At 42.6% G+C, this 15,381-nt stretch overlaps 1 protein-coding gene across 1 annotated transcript in view; it reads left to right on the forward strand.

Annotated features, from left to right (window-relative positions):
• jak3 (Janus kinase 3 (a protein tyrosine kinase, leukocyte)) overlaps window positions 1–14,495 on the forward strand; it is a gene marked incomplete at its 3' end in the record, with an annotated part of 30,027 nt that extends 15,532 nt beyond the window's left edge. The window contains exons 10-24 of the mRNA XM_080734935.1: window positions 322–511; window positions 1,903–2,027; window positions 2,624–2,755; window positions 2,957–3,044; window positions 3,931–4,055; window positions 5,963–6,101; window positions 7,309–7,460; window positions 8,045–8,195; window positions 8,731–8,855; window positions 10,046–10,235; window positions 10,855–10,979; window positions 11,590–11,762; window positions 12,755–12,872; window positions 13,509–13,622; window positions 14,376–14,495. Of these exons, the coding sequence (XP_080591061.1) occupies window positions 322–511; window positions 1,903–2,027; window positions 2,624–2,755; window positions 2,957–3,044; window positions 3,931–4,055; window positions 5,963–6,101; window positions 7,309–7,460; window positions 8,045–8,195; window positions 8,731–8,855; window positions 10,046–10,235; window positions 10,855–10,979; window positions 11,590–11,762; window positions 12,755–12,872; window positions 13,509–13,622; window positions 14,376–14,495 (2,067 nt within the window). The remainder of the gene's footprint in view (window positions 1–321; window positions 512–1,902; window positions 2,028–2,623; window positions 2,756–2,956; window positions 3,045–3,930; window positions 4,056–5,962; window positions 6,102–7,308; window positions 7,461–8,044; window positions 8,196–8,730; window positions 8,856–10,045; window positions 10,236–10,854; window positions 10,980–11,589; window positions 11,763–12,754; window positions 12,873–13,508; window positions 13,623–14,375) is intronic.
• Window positions 14,496–15,381: the final 886 nt, after the last annotated feature.

Raw genomic sequence — 15,381 nt, forward strand, 5'->3', positions numbered from 1 at the left:
AGAACTATAGCCAAAAATAGCAATTCTACAAGCTCACAGCTTGTTGGTCAGCTATTTTCTGCAAAAAGTTTTGTTGTAAAAGGGGAGACAGGGCAGACAGGGTGAAAGGTCAAGTTTATTAAGTATTGACGGTTCAAGTGGTTAAATATCTGAAAACACAAATTGGCACAAATCCAAAATACACTGATGATTGGAAGCTCTGAAAAGGTTGTGGGGGTCCCTGGCTCATCTCTCTCTCAACTAAGGGGTCTTTGGCCTGAAAACGTTGTAGACCCCCTCGCATAGACATACGTCCCATAAGACTTTCGTTTTCATTTACAGACCTCGCTTGGACTCGATTATAAAGACTGTCTCATCACCAAGAACAAGAATGATCACTATGCTCTTCCTGGAGTGAAAGGGAAATCCTTTGTGAGCCTAAGACAGCTCAGCGCCTTCTACCAACACAACATGCTGCTCCTCAATAACATCCCCGTCAAGCTGGGCCGCTGCTGTCCACCGAGACCCAAAGGTACATTACACCAGGGACGTGCTGGCCATTGGGAAAAGCGGGACAACTCCCGAACGGCCGGTTCATTCCCGGCCGGTCCAGGCCGGCCATTAGTAAAAAAAATAAAATAAAATGTCGGCCTTCGTTCCATTTTGGGGGCTGGGTGGCCAACAAAGTAAATCGTCACTGTCGGGCAGAAACCTTGTATCTCCCAGTTTCAAATTTGTACGTTCTTTCGCAAAGTAAAGCCCTACTTCATCATACAAGGCTGTTGCACAAAAGTAGTGAAAACAGCAGATCTACAAGCACACAACGCCTCGCGGTGCGAGGCGTTGTGTGCTTGTAGATCGGCTGTTTTCACTAGTTTGAATCATTTTTAAAATGATAAATACAAAACAAACGGTTTCCAGCCGACAACGACGAAATACAACTAAAAAAAAAAAATGAGGGCCTCTCCAACTCTTTTTCCCGGGCTGAATCAGGGGCCCAGCACGTCCCTGCATTACACCAATATGCCGTATGAATACAATCATTTTTAACCACATGAACGCAAGGCGTTGTGAGCATGTACGGTAGATGTTTAGTATAGAGCGAAAATAGGAGGGGGCCTAGTATCAAGCCCTGGGGGACTCCTGTCAACTACTGATATGTAATCCCCAGATTATGCGCAGTCCAATTTTTTTGTGGCACAATTATTAGTCATAACCAGCTTGCTACCACCATCTCACAAACAAATTAATCTTTTGAGCAAGTTTAGATTCATATCTTCTATCTTGCGATCCATCCATTGTCATAAGTGATCGGCAACACTGGTGGTCCCGTCCGTGAGAATATTGTAAGTGGTTGGCCAAATAATTGTTAACACAGTAATATCTAGATGATGTAAAAAAAAGTAGTTTATTCTATATTTTCAACATGATACTGTTAAATAGGAACTTACAGGCTTTCTATCGTTTTAGAGATATTAATGATTTTGATTTCAGTGGGTGGGGCCATGTGTACAAGTGGCTAAATATGTCTTTTTAGACACAACAAGCCCATTACCAAGATGCACCGCAAAGATGTGACTTATGGGGGCTAGTAGTGTTACTGTAAATAATAATAAAGAAATCACCGGCTTATTGTGTCTAAAAATACATACATTTTAGACACTTGTACACATGCCCCCACCCCCTGAAATCAAAATCGCTAAAGTCGCTAAAATCGCTAAAACGATAGAAAGCAGTAAAACATATTTTCTTTGTTGTCCTTTTAACATGTCGGCCAGTTAAGAAGTCAGATCGGTGATCAAATCGCAAACACTTTCATGATTTTCATGTGGCCCCCGGGAGGGAACCTATAAATTAAAAGGTTATCTGTAAATTATTGTACATACTACGATTCTTCACTGCCTTCCCTGCTGTGTCCTGCAGAGCTCACCAACCTGATCATCATCCGCAACAGCAGCTCAGTAGAGGCCAGGGGGTCCCCGGCGCCTCAGAGGAACAAGCTCACCCACATCCAGTTCCAGAAGATCAAACACGAGGACCTGAACTGGGTCACTATGTTGAACTAAACCTACTTCCGTTTTGTAACTGACCTAAGCTGGCATGCACTTTTGTTGAATTTGACAGCAACATTAGATTTCGTTTTTGTCAATATTTTTGGTCGACTAAATCCACAGCTGATTTTGTCGACCAAATAATATTTTGGTAGGCCTTGATGGCGTCGTAGTGGCTGATTTTACCCTTGGTCGCATGCTGAAAATAGACGATCTACAAGGTCACAACACGTCCCAGCGCGACACGTTGTGAAGTTGTAGGTTTGCTATTTTCAGAGCACAACACCCGCAACCAAACATAAAATGACTTGTCTTTTAGTTCTACAGATCTCTTCTCCACTAGTCCCCCCTAACATCTAGTCTAGTCTATATTATTGATGAAATTGTCAATATACTGTATTTATAGTTTTAGTCATCATAGTTTAGTTTTTATTTAGTTTTCATCAGTGAAAAACTAAAAAAGGTAGTCGACAAACATGTTTCGCGATAGTTTTAGTTGATGAAATCAACAGTGGCTGGCGTGTCATATACAAAGATATATGTAGTAGCATACGAAGCTTACATACGTGTGTTATTATGCTGTATCCCATCAGGATGAGTGTGTCGGACAGGGGTCTTTCAGTCGGATCTTCAGGGGCAGTAAGGTAGACGTCTGTGACGGGGAGAGACACGTCACCGAAGTCCTTCTGAAGGAGCTCGACGTCGACCACAAGAACTACTGGGAGGTGGGATTCTGTGCAGAATAAATGCACCACAGGCGCCGAATTACAATTTTACACCTCTATTTAATCATAAAATGTAAAGAATTATAATATTCGTCATAGTGTAAAAAGTGACACTGATGTACGGCTACAAATCAAGCATTCATTTTACTGTAGTTCATTGTTATTATTTTCAATAGCCATGATGACAATCTTTCTCTTCAGTCCTTCTTTGAAGCTGCCAGCATGATGAGCCAGATCTCTCACAAACACATTCTTCTCGTCTACGGCATCAGTGTTCATGGACCCAAAAGTAAGGAACAGATTACACCAGCATGTACCTTCTGTACGCAGACTACGCACCCTATTGTTTTAACCACTTAGTCCCTCAAGGATCTATACTATGTCTGCTCCTTTTTTCCCTCTAGTCCATGGGTCTTCAACAGGGGGTCCTCCAAATCTTTGTGTGATAGAAACATTTTTCTCCTTTTTTATATTAAGCACGTGAACCCTAGTGTCCTTATTCTGAGAACTTTAGCCAAAGATAGCAGATCTACAAGCTCACAACGCCTCGCGCTGTGAGGCGTACCTAAATCTGACTAAATCTGTCAATTCAGATCTGTCAATGGCAGATTCCACTGGTTTCCAGGCTAGACCACTAGGGGAATACGGTCAACCAATTAAATACTTTTAAGTGATTCACCACTTTGAAACTAAATAGAAATCTGCTGTTTCAGCAAAGAAGCCGGTGTGACTTGAACCGCCGTTCTCATACGTCATGCATGGCGATTCAGTGATGACAGCACACACAATGAATGGGCGTTCAAGCGTGCGTGTGTGCGTGCGTGCGTGCGTGCGTGTGTGCGTGCGTTAGTGCGTGCGTGTGTGTGTGTGTGCAGGCACAAAAAGGGGGCTAGAGCCCCTGCCCTTTTATCCGTCTGTAAAAAGTGCCCTCTATAGACCATGAATGCAGTTTTTACTATGGTGAAAGAAATGCAAATGACCCCTTTCCATGCCATACCCGAAGGCAGCATTCAAGAGAATTGTCTTGACCAAACTTGAATGCAGCTAGCCTGACACTCAGCCTCAATTGACATCTCTTTTCACTGTGCGTGCGTGCGTGCGTGCGTGCGTGCGTGCGTGCGTGTGTGTTCGTGCGTGCATTCGTGCATGCATGTGTGTGTGTGTGTGTGTTGCAGACATCATGGTGCAGGAGTTTGTGAAGTGTGGGGCTCTGGACCTGTACCTGAAGAGAGGCAGATCCGTGTCAGTGAGCTGGAAACTGGACGTAGCTAAACAGCTGGCCTCCGCCCTCACCTTCCTGGTGAGATGATGATTCAGTGCTCTTCTGCTGACCCAGCAGTTTCTTTTTCTTTTTTAATCAGACAGATGGAAACAGTCTTTAGTCCCTAACTAAAGCCCCTTTTCCAACAGTCTTTAGTCTCTAACTAAAGCCTCTTTTCCACAGGCCCAACACCACACCACACCACTCCACACCACACCGCCCACTTGCCAGGTTTTCCACTACAAGGACCTGGGTAGAGTGGTGTGAAAGTGGTACAAAACGTGGTACTAAAAAGTATACAATCTAGAGTAGGTCTGAGCTAGGCCAAACAGGGCCAAACACTTCATAATGACTGATCATTCACTGACTTTTCATTTAGACCACCAGGATATAGTTGTAATACATGATAATAGATACTATGGTGTTATAACCACTATTATAATCTATTATAGTGTATTATAATTATCATAGTAATACATTAATACTTTATAGTGTATTATAATCACAGTTATAATCCATTATAGTGTTAATAATTTAGGATAGTTGTAATACAAATTTATATTGTATTATCATCACAGTTAAAAGGGTCAATTTGTTTCTTACCGATATGGGTACTATTGTGTAATGGAAAATGTAGATATTTTTATGTGGTGCGGTGTGGTGTGGTGTGGTGTGGTGTAGTGTGGTGTGGTGTGGTGCTAAAGCTGCAGTCGAAAAGGGGCTTTTGTCTTCTAAAGCAGTGGTTCTCAACCTGTGGGTCGGGCCCAAGGGGGGGGGGGGGGGGTCTCCAAATGATTTTGGGGGGTCCCCAGATGATTAACTTATAATGTGCAACATTATTTTCTCACTCAACTGTAAACAAACAAACGTGTGTGTATAGAGGGTGTCTGCGCATTTCTAAAGTGACAATTTAAGGACTTTTTAATACCTTTAAAATGGCAAATTAAACATAGGCCAAGTTGTCAAATATTGTGTGGCAGGAATTGTGAAAATAGCCAATTATACAAAATGTAATTCCTCACTCTTCAGGGTGGGGGGGTCCCCAATTAAAATGTTTGCGAACCACTGTTCTAAAGCAGTGGTTCTCAAATGTTTTCATGTCAAGGACCCCCATTTGAAAAGATATGGAACCATTTTGTTCCAATTTGGTTAAAATGTTGGTTCCAATAATCTTTTTCTTTAAAGGCTTGAAAAGTGAGTTTTCGTTGTGATACGATAAATAGTAACTAGTATGTTAGTTCAACTGATCCAAGCCGGAACACAATCGATTGATTGTGCTCATCATGCTCTGAAAATGTACGCAGACGGCCCGCCCATCTGACCACATAAACACTGCAGCCATTCGTGGTCAGATGGATCACGAACGAACGGTTTCAAGTGGGAGCCCTGATCCGTAAAAAAGGTGTGTGTGTCCTGTTGTTCCACACAGGGGTGTCGCACCAAATTCTGGGCCCTGGGTACAAGGATTTACTGTGGGCCCCCTATGAATTTTCTTCATAGGGGGTGGGGGTTTAACCCATTTAGACTGGGAACGCATTATTACGCATTATTTTGTGCTTTAACTATTGAAAAAGTGCAGATATACAAGCTCGCAGCGCGGCACCGATTTTTGGAAAATCGTGAAAATCTGTGCAAGTCTGTTTCTATGTCAGTGGTGCTCAAACCTTATGTATTTGGCCACGGACCCCCATCTCAAAATATTTAGTTCCAGGGACCCCCCAGAATTAAAATTTGAGTTATAAATGTTCGCTTAAAAAAATACATATATTCAAAGATTTGCACACATTTTCATGACAGATCTACAAGCTCTCAGAGTGCCACACTGTGAGCTTGTATATCTGCTATTTTTCAATAGCTAAGGTATAAAATAATTAAGGCCCCTTCACCTTGGGCCCTAGTAACTCAGTCCCACTTCTCCCCCCCTTGTGACGCCCCTGGTTCTACAGGAGGAGGAGAACATTGTCCACGGGAACATCTGTGCTAAAAACGTCCTGCTTGCCAGAGAAGGAGACCCGTCTCAGGGGAGCTCCCCCTTCATCAAGCTCAGTGACCCAGGCATCAACGTGTCAAGGCTGGACAGAGAGGGTATAGCGTTCATATTTATATCAACCCACTCACTCAGTGCCAATGACGTCTTTTTGTTTTTTGTATAGAAAAAAAAAAGATTTTTAAAAGATGTCAAAATGACCTGAGATCAGAGAGATGCTTTTCTCTGTTTGTGTGTTGGCTCCCTCGTTTAGCTGATTGAGAAAATGTGTGTTAATTCTAGTGGATGGACACTTTTTTTGATTCAAACAGCTCTATCTCTGGAACCATTTGTCTGATTGACAAAATTCTTTTTGCCACTGAATCACAACAACCGTGTCTGTTTCTGTGGGAAAATTGCATAGTAAAGGAAAACGTACAAAATCCTGGCACATCCACCATGGAGCCATTTTGGCCCTTGGCATTGAGTGAGTTAAGTCATTTACTGCCAGAGAAAGTTCACCTTCCCTGTGTTAGCTGATCTGAGTGAGCGGGAGGGGATGTAGGGTTAGCGTGAAACTTTGCAAGCTCACAGTTACAATGCGAATGCGTTGCGACACATGAGGGGCCTACTCTTTTTTGCCAAATGTTCGTCCCCAGAATTGCAAAGAAGGATGCTATGTTCGTGGGGTGAAGCACCTCAAGCCCAACAGCACCCCAGTGCCCTCCTAAAATATTTCTTCCTGCCCCCCATGATGTTCTCTGAACTAAGGCTGGGTGATATTAGGAAAACCTTCGATATTCGATAACGTTGTTGAATACCTCAATATCGATATTACTCACGATATTAGTAAAAACAATTGCATTATATAGTTTTTAATATTTTTTGCTTTAGGTCCACTGCCTGCCTAGCATATCCATGCATGCACACTGCACAGTACACATAGAATAAAGAAATGAAATGCCTTATTAATCCATTTTCCAACAATGGTTTTATTGTAATAACCACACCTGGTTACAGATGGACTGCTTTTATTGTAATAACCACACCTGGTTACAGATGGACTGCTTTTTTGCAGAGTCTATTAATTAATTTGACACATACACCAATACCTAATTTCAAGGCGTCTTCGTCGATATGTACACCTTGCATGTTGATACCTCGATATCGATATATTTTCGATATATTGCCCAGCCTTAGTATACTTGTACTGTATATGTATATATGGTATATGAAATATGTGTATACATATGTATGTGTTTGTGTGTGCGTGTGTGCGTGCGTGCGTGCGTGCGTGCGTTTGTGTATGTGTGCGTGCATGTTCAGTTCTCCCAGACAGAATTCCCTGGCTGGCCCCTGAGGTCCTGGAGGCCCCTGAGAACCTGAGTCTAGAGAGTGATAAATGGAGCTATGGAACCACGGTGTGGGAGATCTTCAACAACGGCAACGCACCTCTCCTGGGCTGGGACCTCAAGAGAGTAAACCAACCTTTCTTTACTATTGAGGGCTGGGACCTCAAGAGAGAAAACCAGCCTTTCTTTACTTTAAACCAGGGCTGGGACGATACAAAAATGACGTTGATTGTGGCCAAATGAATTGCGATTAACATTAAAACTCTTAAAATGCAACTTGTGTTAATCACTTCAGCATCCTTATTCTGGGAGGAACGTTTGCCGAAATGAACGCGTAATTGTCTATTTTTGGGGAAGAGGATTTGGTATAGAGTGAAAGAAGAGCATACGGAATGCCTATACATGTCCGTTTTAAGGTTTAAGTGGTACCGGATATGCAGAAATATTAAAAATGTTATGATAAATTAAAATCTCTGCGATACAATTATTATGAGTGTTCTGTGTTGCCACTGCTGTTGTACCCTACTGGCTCACCTGCCAGTGAGGAGCCCCCACTGGGAAGACTAAGTTCCTACACTGCATTATGGTGGACAGAATAGGGACGGCCTGTTCAGAATATACTTGTTACACGGTATACGTACAATAGCAGCATTTAAACAGTATTCGTACAATTACAGCATTTGCCTATACCTGAATCTTCTTTGATGCAGAAGCGTGAATTCTATGAGAGCTGCAGGCAGCTGCCGCCCTCCCAGTGGACGGAGCTAGCTGATCTGATTGGTCAGTGTATGAACTATGGCCCCGCCTTCAGACCCTCCTGTCGCAGCCTCATCCGCCAGTTGAACAGTCTCATCACTTCAGGTACTGCAGTTAGACAGACAGACAGACAGACAGTTGAACAGTCTCATGATCTCTCATCACTTCAGGTACTGCATTTAGACCAGGGGTGGGCATCTTTGATGATGGAGAGGGCCACTATATTTTGACACTCACTCGTTTGACAGCACAATCATCAGTGTATTTTGGAATCATGTAAATTTGTGTTTTCAGATATTTAACCACTTGAACCGTCAATACTTAAAAAACTTGACCTTTCACTCTGTACCGGTACTTTAAGTTCTCTCTTTACCCCCTCTACACCAAAGCTCTTTGACGAAAATAGCCAACGCGCGAGGCGTTGTGAGCTTAGCTTGTAGATCTGCTATTGAAACTATATGGAATCTATGAAAGGTTTGTGGGTGTCACTGCTTCATCTCTTTCTCAACTAAGGGGTCCTTGGCCTGAAAATGTTGAAGATCCCTGACCTAGCTGACCCTGGACTAGATGTACTGTAATGTAGTAGACTTTTACCTTCTAAGCATGGTTTTAACCGCTTTTATGGTCTTGTCTTCTGCAGATTATGTGATCCTGCACGCGGCAGAGCCCCTCCCGCAGAGGGACGCCTTCTGGAGAGCCCATAGCTCTGCCCACCAGCTGGTGTTTGAGGAGAGACACCTGCGACACATCTCCCAACTGGGGAAGGTAAGCAGTTAGCAGTGCACTACTCTGTCACACCACTGGAGAGCAGCATTGGTCAACACACAGCGCTTCAATTGATACTTTCTGAGGATAACAGGTTATCCAAACTTATTTCAGTAATTTCACTACAGTATATGGCAAAGCTTTTACATTTTGTGTGTGTGTGTGTGTGTGTGTGTGTGTGTGTGCGCGCGTGCGTGCGTGCGTGCGTGTGTGTGTGCGTGCGTGTGTGTGTGTGTGTGTGTCTATATTCCAATATTAATAATTTTACTATAGAGTGTGTGTTCAGTAACATAGGTCTTATCTCCCTATCTCTCCAGCTCTTTAGTGTGAACAGAAAAATACATTTTCAGGTGGGTTTCACAATTTTAGGAGAGAGAACTCATAGGCCTACAGGAAACAGGATAAACAATTGAAATTGGAAGTGATGAAACAAAACTAAACAGAAACAGACAACATTTTGAACTTGAACAATAAAGAATTTAAGGTGATAAAATGGGTTCTCTCTCCTGAATGGCTGAAATTGGTGACTCAACTGCATTTTTTTTACCAAAGAGCTGGAGAAAATAATTGAGAGTTGTAGCACTAATCATTAACATTATTTATCACTCCCTAATAATTATCATTATTTATCACTATCACAATATCAACTAGCCTTTGTTACATCCCGCCTGGACTACTGCAATGGAGATCTGTTGGGGGTCCCAAACAAGTACCTGGATAGGCTCCAGTATGTCCAAAATTCAGCTGCCAGAGTTCTCACCCGCACCAAGCCTTGGCAGCACATCACCTCAACCAACTACAAACTCCTCCTTCTCACCTACAAGTGTCAAAATACCTCTCAGGCCTCCTCAACGATAGACCTACTCTGTCACGTACCCTGCTGCGGTCTGCAAACTTGGACCTCCTCTCTGTCCCCAGTGCAAAGAAGCGGACCCTCGTCGACAGAGCCTTCGGTGTGGCAGCCGTCACCCTGTGGAACTCTGCCATTGGAGATTTGCCATACCCAAACATTGGACTCTTTTAAGGCTGCCTTGAAAAGACACAGGCCTATTCACTCAGGCTTATGGCACTGAGTTTTTGTTTAGCTGTTTGTATAGGATTTTTGTAAAGCGCCTATAAAAATAAAAGTTATTATTATTTGTATTATTATCAGTACATTATTATTATCATCATTATCCTTTCTCCTCCAGGGGAACTTTGGCCGTGTGGAGCTGTGTCGGTACGACCCCCTGGGAGACAACACAGGCGAGCTGGTGGCAGTGAAGAAGCTGCAGCAGAACAAGGCTAGCACGCTGGAGGCCTTCCAGAAGGAGATCCACACGCTCAGCGTGCTGCACTGTGACTACATCGTCAAGTACAGAGGAGTGAGCTACAGCATGGGTACCTTTATAGGACAGCTTTATTTCACTCTCACGTTTCGACCAGTCACAGTCAATTGGTGATTTTCACCCATTAAGACCTGGAATTATTATTGCATACTTAGGCTATTGAAAAATAGCAGATATACAAGCTCACAGCGTGGCACGGAGTGCCGCGCTGTGAACATGGGACCCAATGCAGATCTTTTTTTTTTTTCATATCCGTTTTGAACCGGTTTCCGGTCAAAACAAGAATCACTACTTTTTGAACAGACAAACACCAGCGTAATGTTGGATTAAATGAAATAAATAAAAAAATCTGTCACATCTCGTCATTGGGACAGAAGGCGGAATTCCGGAAGGCGTGGTACCGTGTGACACTACTAATACAACACTGGTTATGGCAAAGCTTGCTGAAAATAGCAGATCTACAAGCTATATGGCTATTTATATAAACGGACCTGAGTTACAACTGTACTTCCTCATATCTCCATAATTGGCCCTGGACAAAACATTCCAAAATATATTGAGTACACAAAATACAGTACCAATTTAAATGCACTTTGTCACTGTCCACCACTATTGAACATGGGACATTTTTGACAACCATTTTGAGCTTTGTCTGTTGATGTGTTGCGCAGGCCGCCTCAGCATGAGCTTGGTGATGGAGTACGTACCGCACGGCAGCCTGATTGGTTACCTGGAGAAGAGCCGAGATCACGTGAACGTCAGGCGAATGCTGCTCTTCGCCTCGCAGATCTGTAAAGTATGAACATATCTTTGCGTAAATTGAAAGTAATTTACGTAATGGAGAGTTTGAGTTGAGTTCTTCATAAAGAAGACTTCCAAAATGAAAGAGACTACAAACTGTATCATCATTTCGGTACATGTACTGTACATGTATAGGTTGGCAGCTGCTATATGATATTTAAAGTCATACGTCTAACTTTAATTCTGTTCTGGTATATTTTCACAATAAGCATTCCACATAAATATATGTTTTTTTAACAAGTACAGTATTTGTAGTCTGCCCCTGATACTGGCACCAAATGATGCAGGCAACGGAAAAGTACCAGAAATGTATTTACAGTATGTTTCAAAGTTAATACATAACGATTCTGATAAAATTGCTGCTGCATTTGTTTTTTTGGAGCGGTGGGTACTTCCGTGGTTTTGTTTTGAACAAGAATTCTGGGAATGACAGTTCTAACAGAGCATAGACCCGACAAGGAAGGCATCGCCAAAATGACTGCTAAAATGTATGTTATGGGGTATGACTTAACTCATCTTTGTTTAAAAAGATGCTAACACTTGTACCTCTGTGTTTTTTGTACTATATAATACATACTGTATGTGTGCTCTGTCTCTGTACCCAGGGTCTGGAGTACCTGCAGAGTATGCGTTACGTGCACCGCGACCTAGCAGCCAGGAATATCCTGGTGGCCAGCGAGAACCTGGTGAAGATAGCTGACTTTGGCCTGACCAAGATCATTCCCATCGACAAAGAGTACTACAAAGTCACACACCCTGGAGAAAGCCCCATTTTCTGGTACTTTTTATCCACAACTTTCCAACAACCCATCGCGCATTGCGCAGAAGGCGTGCGGCGGTTGCATCTGTGACGCGACGTGAGCTTGAGTGTCTGCTGGTAACCGGAAGTGTCCCGCAGAATAGATAATGCTGATAATGTGATGTCAATCACATAGGGGCAGTACCAGTAGTGGAAAAAGTACTCAAATATTTTACTCAGGTAAAAGTATCAATACTGCAATGTAGAAATACTCTGTTACAAGTAAAAGACCGGAATCCAAAATGTACTTGAGTAAACGTATGAAAGTGTTGGCATCAAAATGTACTTAAGTACCATGTACAAAATGTTTGAAAATAGCAGATCTACAAGCTCACAACGTGTCGAGATGTGTACAAATACCTCAAAATTGTACAGTACTTGTATAGTACTTGCGTAAATGCGCTTGGTTACTTACACTACTGGCCAGAACACCAAGGTTAGGCTTGAGGTTAGGGGTTGGTGTTTGTCTTGTAATTTAGTTTTGAGGGAACACAGGGCAGAGGGAACAAAGGTAGGCTACACTCCTGCTAATCTGTCATTGTGGCACCACTGTTACCAGGGGTGTCACACGAAATTCTGGGCCCTGGGAAAAATAGCAGATAATACAAGCTCACAACGTGGCACCGAGTGCTGCGCTGATCTGTTTTTTTTTTAATCGTGAACATTTGTGCAAGTCTTTGAATATTTCATATCCTTCTAAGGTTTTTTGAAAAACCTTTTCATGTGAAGGACCCCCAAAATGATATGTATTTGGCCTTTGAGATGTATATCTCAAAATATTTAGTTCCAGGGACCCCCCCCCCCCCCAGAGGCAACATTTTAGTTACAAATGTTCACTCAAAAAAATACATATATTCAAAGATTTGCATACATTTTCATGACTTTTCGTGTAAAATAATTAAGACCCTAGTAACTCAGTCCCACTCCCCCCCCCCCCCCCCCCCCTTGTGACACCCCTGAATGTGATGAAGGTACGCGCCAGAGTCCATCACAGAGTCCAAGTTCTCTCAAAAGTCAGATGTCTGGAGCTTCGGCGTGGTTCTGCACGAGCTCTTCTCCTACTGCGATAACAACTGCAACCCAAAACGAGTAAGTGTGAACTGAACACAGCAGTGGCGTTAGTTCAGCAAAAGCGAAGTTATGGCAACATGACTGGTGTCATGCAAATGCGCCTAGTCATTCTGCCATACCTTAGCAACAGGTAAGTAGTATTATTGACTGCCACACTTGAAAATAAATTGCTGCTGGTGCTGTTAAACTTGTTTTTTATTTTTGAAAATCTTTTGTAATAATGTTAAAAGAATTGTAGGAAACGGGGGGAAAGGGGGGATATTTACGCAGATGTGACTTATAAGGATTGGAATGTGACCCGAGGGCAGCATTCAATTATTTACTTGCGACCCATACAAATGGGGTCCGTGACCCAAAGATGGGTCTCGACCCCCCCTTTTGGGAAAACACTGATGTAGCCTTAGAGTATTGCTTTAGCTCTGAAAACATTAGTTCAATTACGTTGAAATTCGTATTCACATATCATTGCCTCATATCTCCCATGTTTCAAATTTGTATGTTTTCTTTCAAGTGTTTCACAGAAGTATAGTGAAAATTGCATATTTACCAGAGCCATACAAGGTTGCCACCCGATAGCGGCGATATGTAGATCAGTGCTCCTGTGTACAGTACCTGTATGACTTGCTGTGTCATCATCTACCCCTGCTGTTCCAGCTGTACATGCAGCGAATGGGGAACAACATGCAGGGTCCGTCCATCTCAGAGCATCTTGTGACTCTCCTGCAAGACAACTGGAGGCTGCCGTCGCCCCCCATCTGCCCACCCAGGGTAGGTTCACTACCATCCCCCCATCTCAAACCTGGAAATGCATCACAGTTTGAATATAGTCACTGTCGGGCAGAAACCTCCAAGTTTCAAGTTTGTACGTTTTTTCGTAGTCTTGTATGGTGAAGCCCTGCTTCACCATACAAGACTGTTGCACAAAACTAGTGAAAATAGCTGATCTACATGCACACAATGCCTCGCACAGAGGCAATGCCTCGGTGCGAGTATTTAAAATTGTGTGTCACGATGTGTGGACACCAAGGCAGGCAGAGATCAAAACCAAACATTGGGTGATTTATTACATATAGAGAAAACATCCCAATTACAAACTAACTAAACATGATGTGACACCAAACAATGACTCGACAGGGACTAACTGGGGAACAAGACTTTTAGGATAACTTGTCGTTTGTGTTTGTATTTGTGTTGTACTGTAACTGTACTGTATTGTCTTGTATGTCATGACGTTTGTATAAAGATTTAATAAAAAAAAAGGAAATGGGCCTTATATACAAATGAGGACTGATTACACATGAGATACAGCTGGGTAGACAACATAGAACCATGAAAACTAGAACATGAAAGCAACACATAGAAATACAAGATCTAGACAAGATCGACAGGCAAGGTATTATTGTTGATGAGGTTGACTGCTACTACCTATCGCTGCCCACAATAGTAATTTACTTTAGCTTCTTAGGGATTAAACTATTGATGATGACCTTTTTTGTTTATTTGAAAAAAACTAAAAAACAGGTGTACAGTCTGATGAAGAGATGCTGGGCGTACAGCGTTGATGAGCGGCCATCTTTCTCCTCTCTGGGAGATCAAATCAGCAGCATCGTTCAGGAAGAGAGAGAGAGCCTCAAGGGCTGAGAGAGTGGAAACCTGACTTCTTTCCTTTTCTTTTTTCTCCAAACATGTAATATAACCAACATAATATAACTTAAAATGTTCATTAGTTAATAACAGCAAAGCTACAATCTGTGTTTTTATTTTATTTTTATGAATAAAACATTATTCGTACAATCTGTGTGTTAGAGTATGTTAATACAACATAACTAGCACTATCTGCAGTGGTTGGAATTCTCAATAATTCAAACCGCTTCTAGTATGTTTCACTTTGTGTGTGTCAGCCAATAAATGTATGAGCATGGATCTCCATACATAAAGTTAAAAAAAAGTGACTGACGTCACGGACAGAACGACCCATACAAGGAGATATGCAGTATGCAAGGAGATATGCAGCAGTATGCACGAGTGTCGTGTTTACACTGCTCACTTCGCACAGGTGCGATCTTTTCCATTTTAGACCTACTGCCTACAGTAGGACTCAAAGTGGTTCCCATAGCACCCTAGGGTGCCGTGACGAGTGTCCAGGTGTTCCACGGAATACATTGATATTTGGAATTGACCAATATCACTTATAAACATATTTTAATAGCTTAAATATCAAATACAAAGTCATTTTCAATGATTATAATTACATCTAACGATGCTTCTCCTCCATTCACGTTTGGTGAATGTAGCCTTGGCCAGGAAAATTTGATGTCATCAGGTGGTAACCATCGATCATAAGGTGTTTCGAACCGCAAACCACAACACCCTCCTGATGGCCGGTTCGGCAGTGGTGGCCAAATCACTGCCCATCTCCTCCTCCTGACCAAGGCTAAACTCCCCTCTCCTGCTCTATTTGTTTTTTCCCAACAAGAGGCTTCTCTGGGGAGGTATTGGGTGGGTCCCTCCTGAGGTCTTGAGGTGA

This window comes from Nannobrachium achirus (genome assembly GCF_963921795.1).
Source record: "Nannobrachium achirus genome assembly, chromosome: 1".
Classification (NCBI taxonomy): domain Eukaryota; kingdom Metazoa; phylum Chordata; class Actinopteri; order Myctophiformes; family Myctophidae; genus Nannobrachium; species Nannobrachium achirus.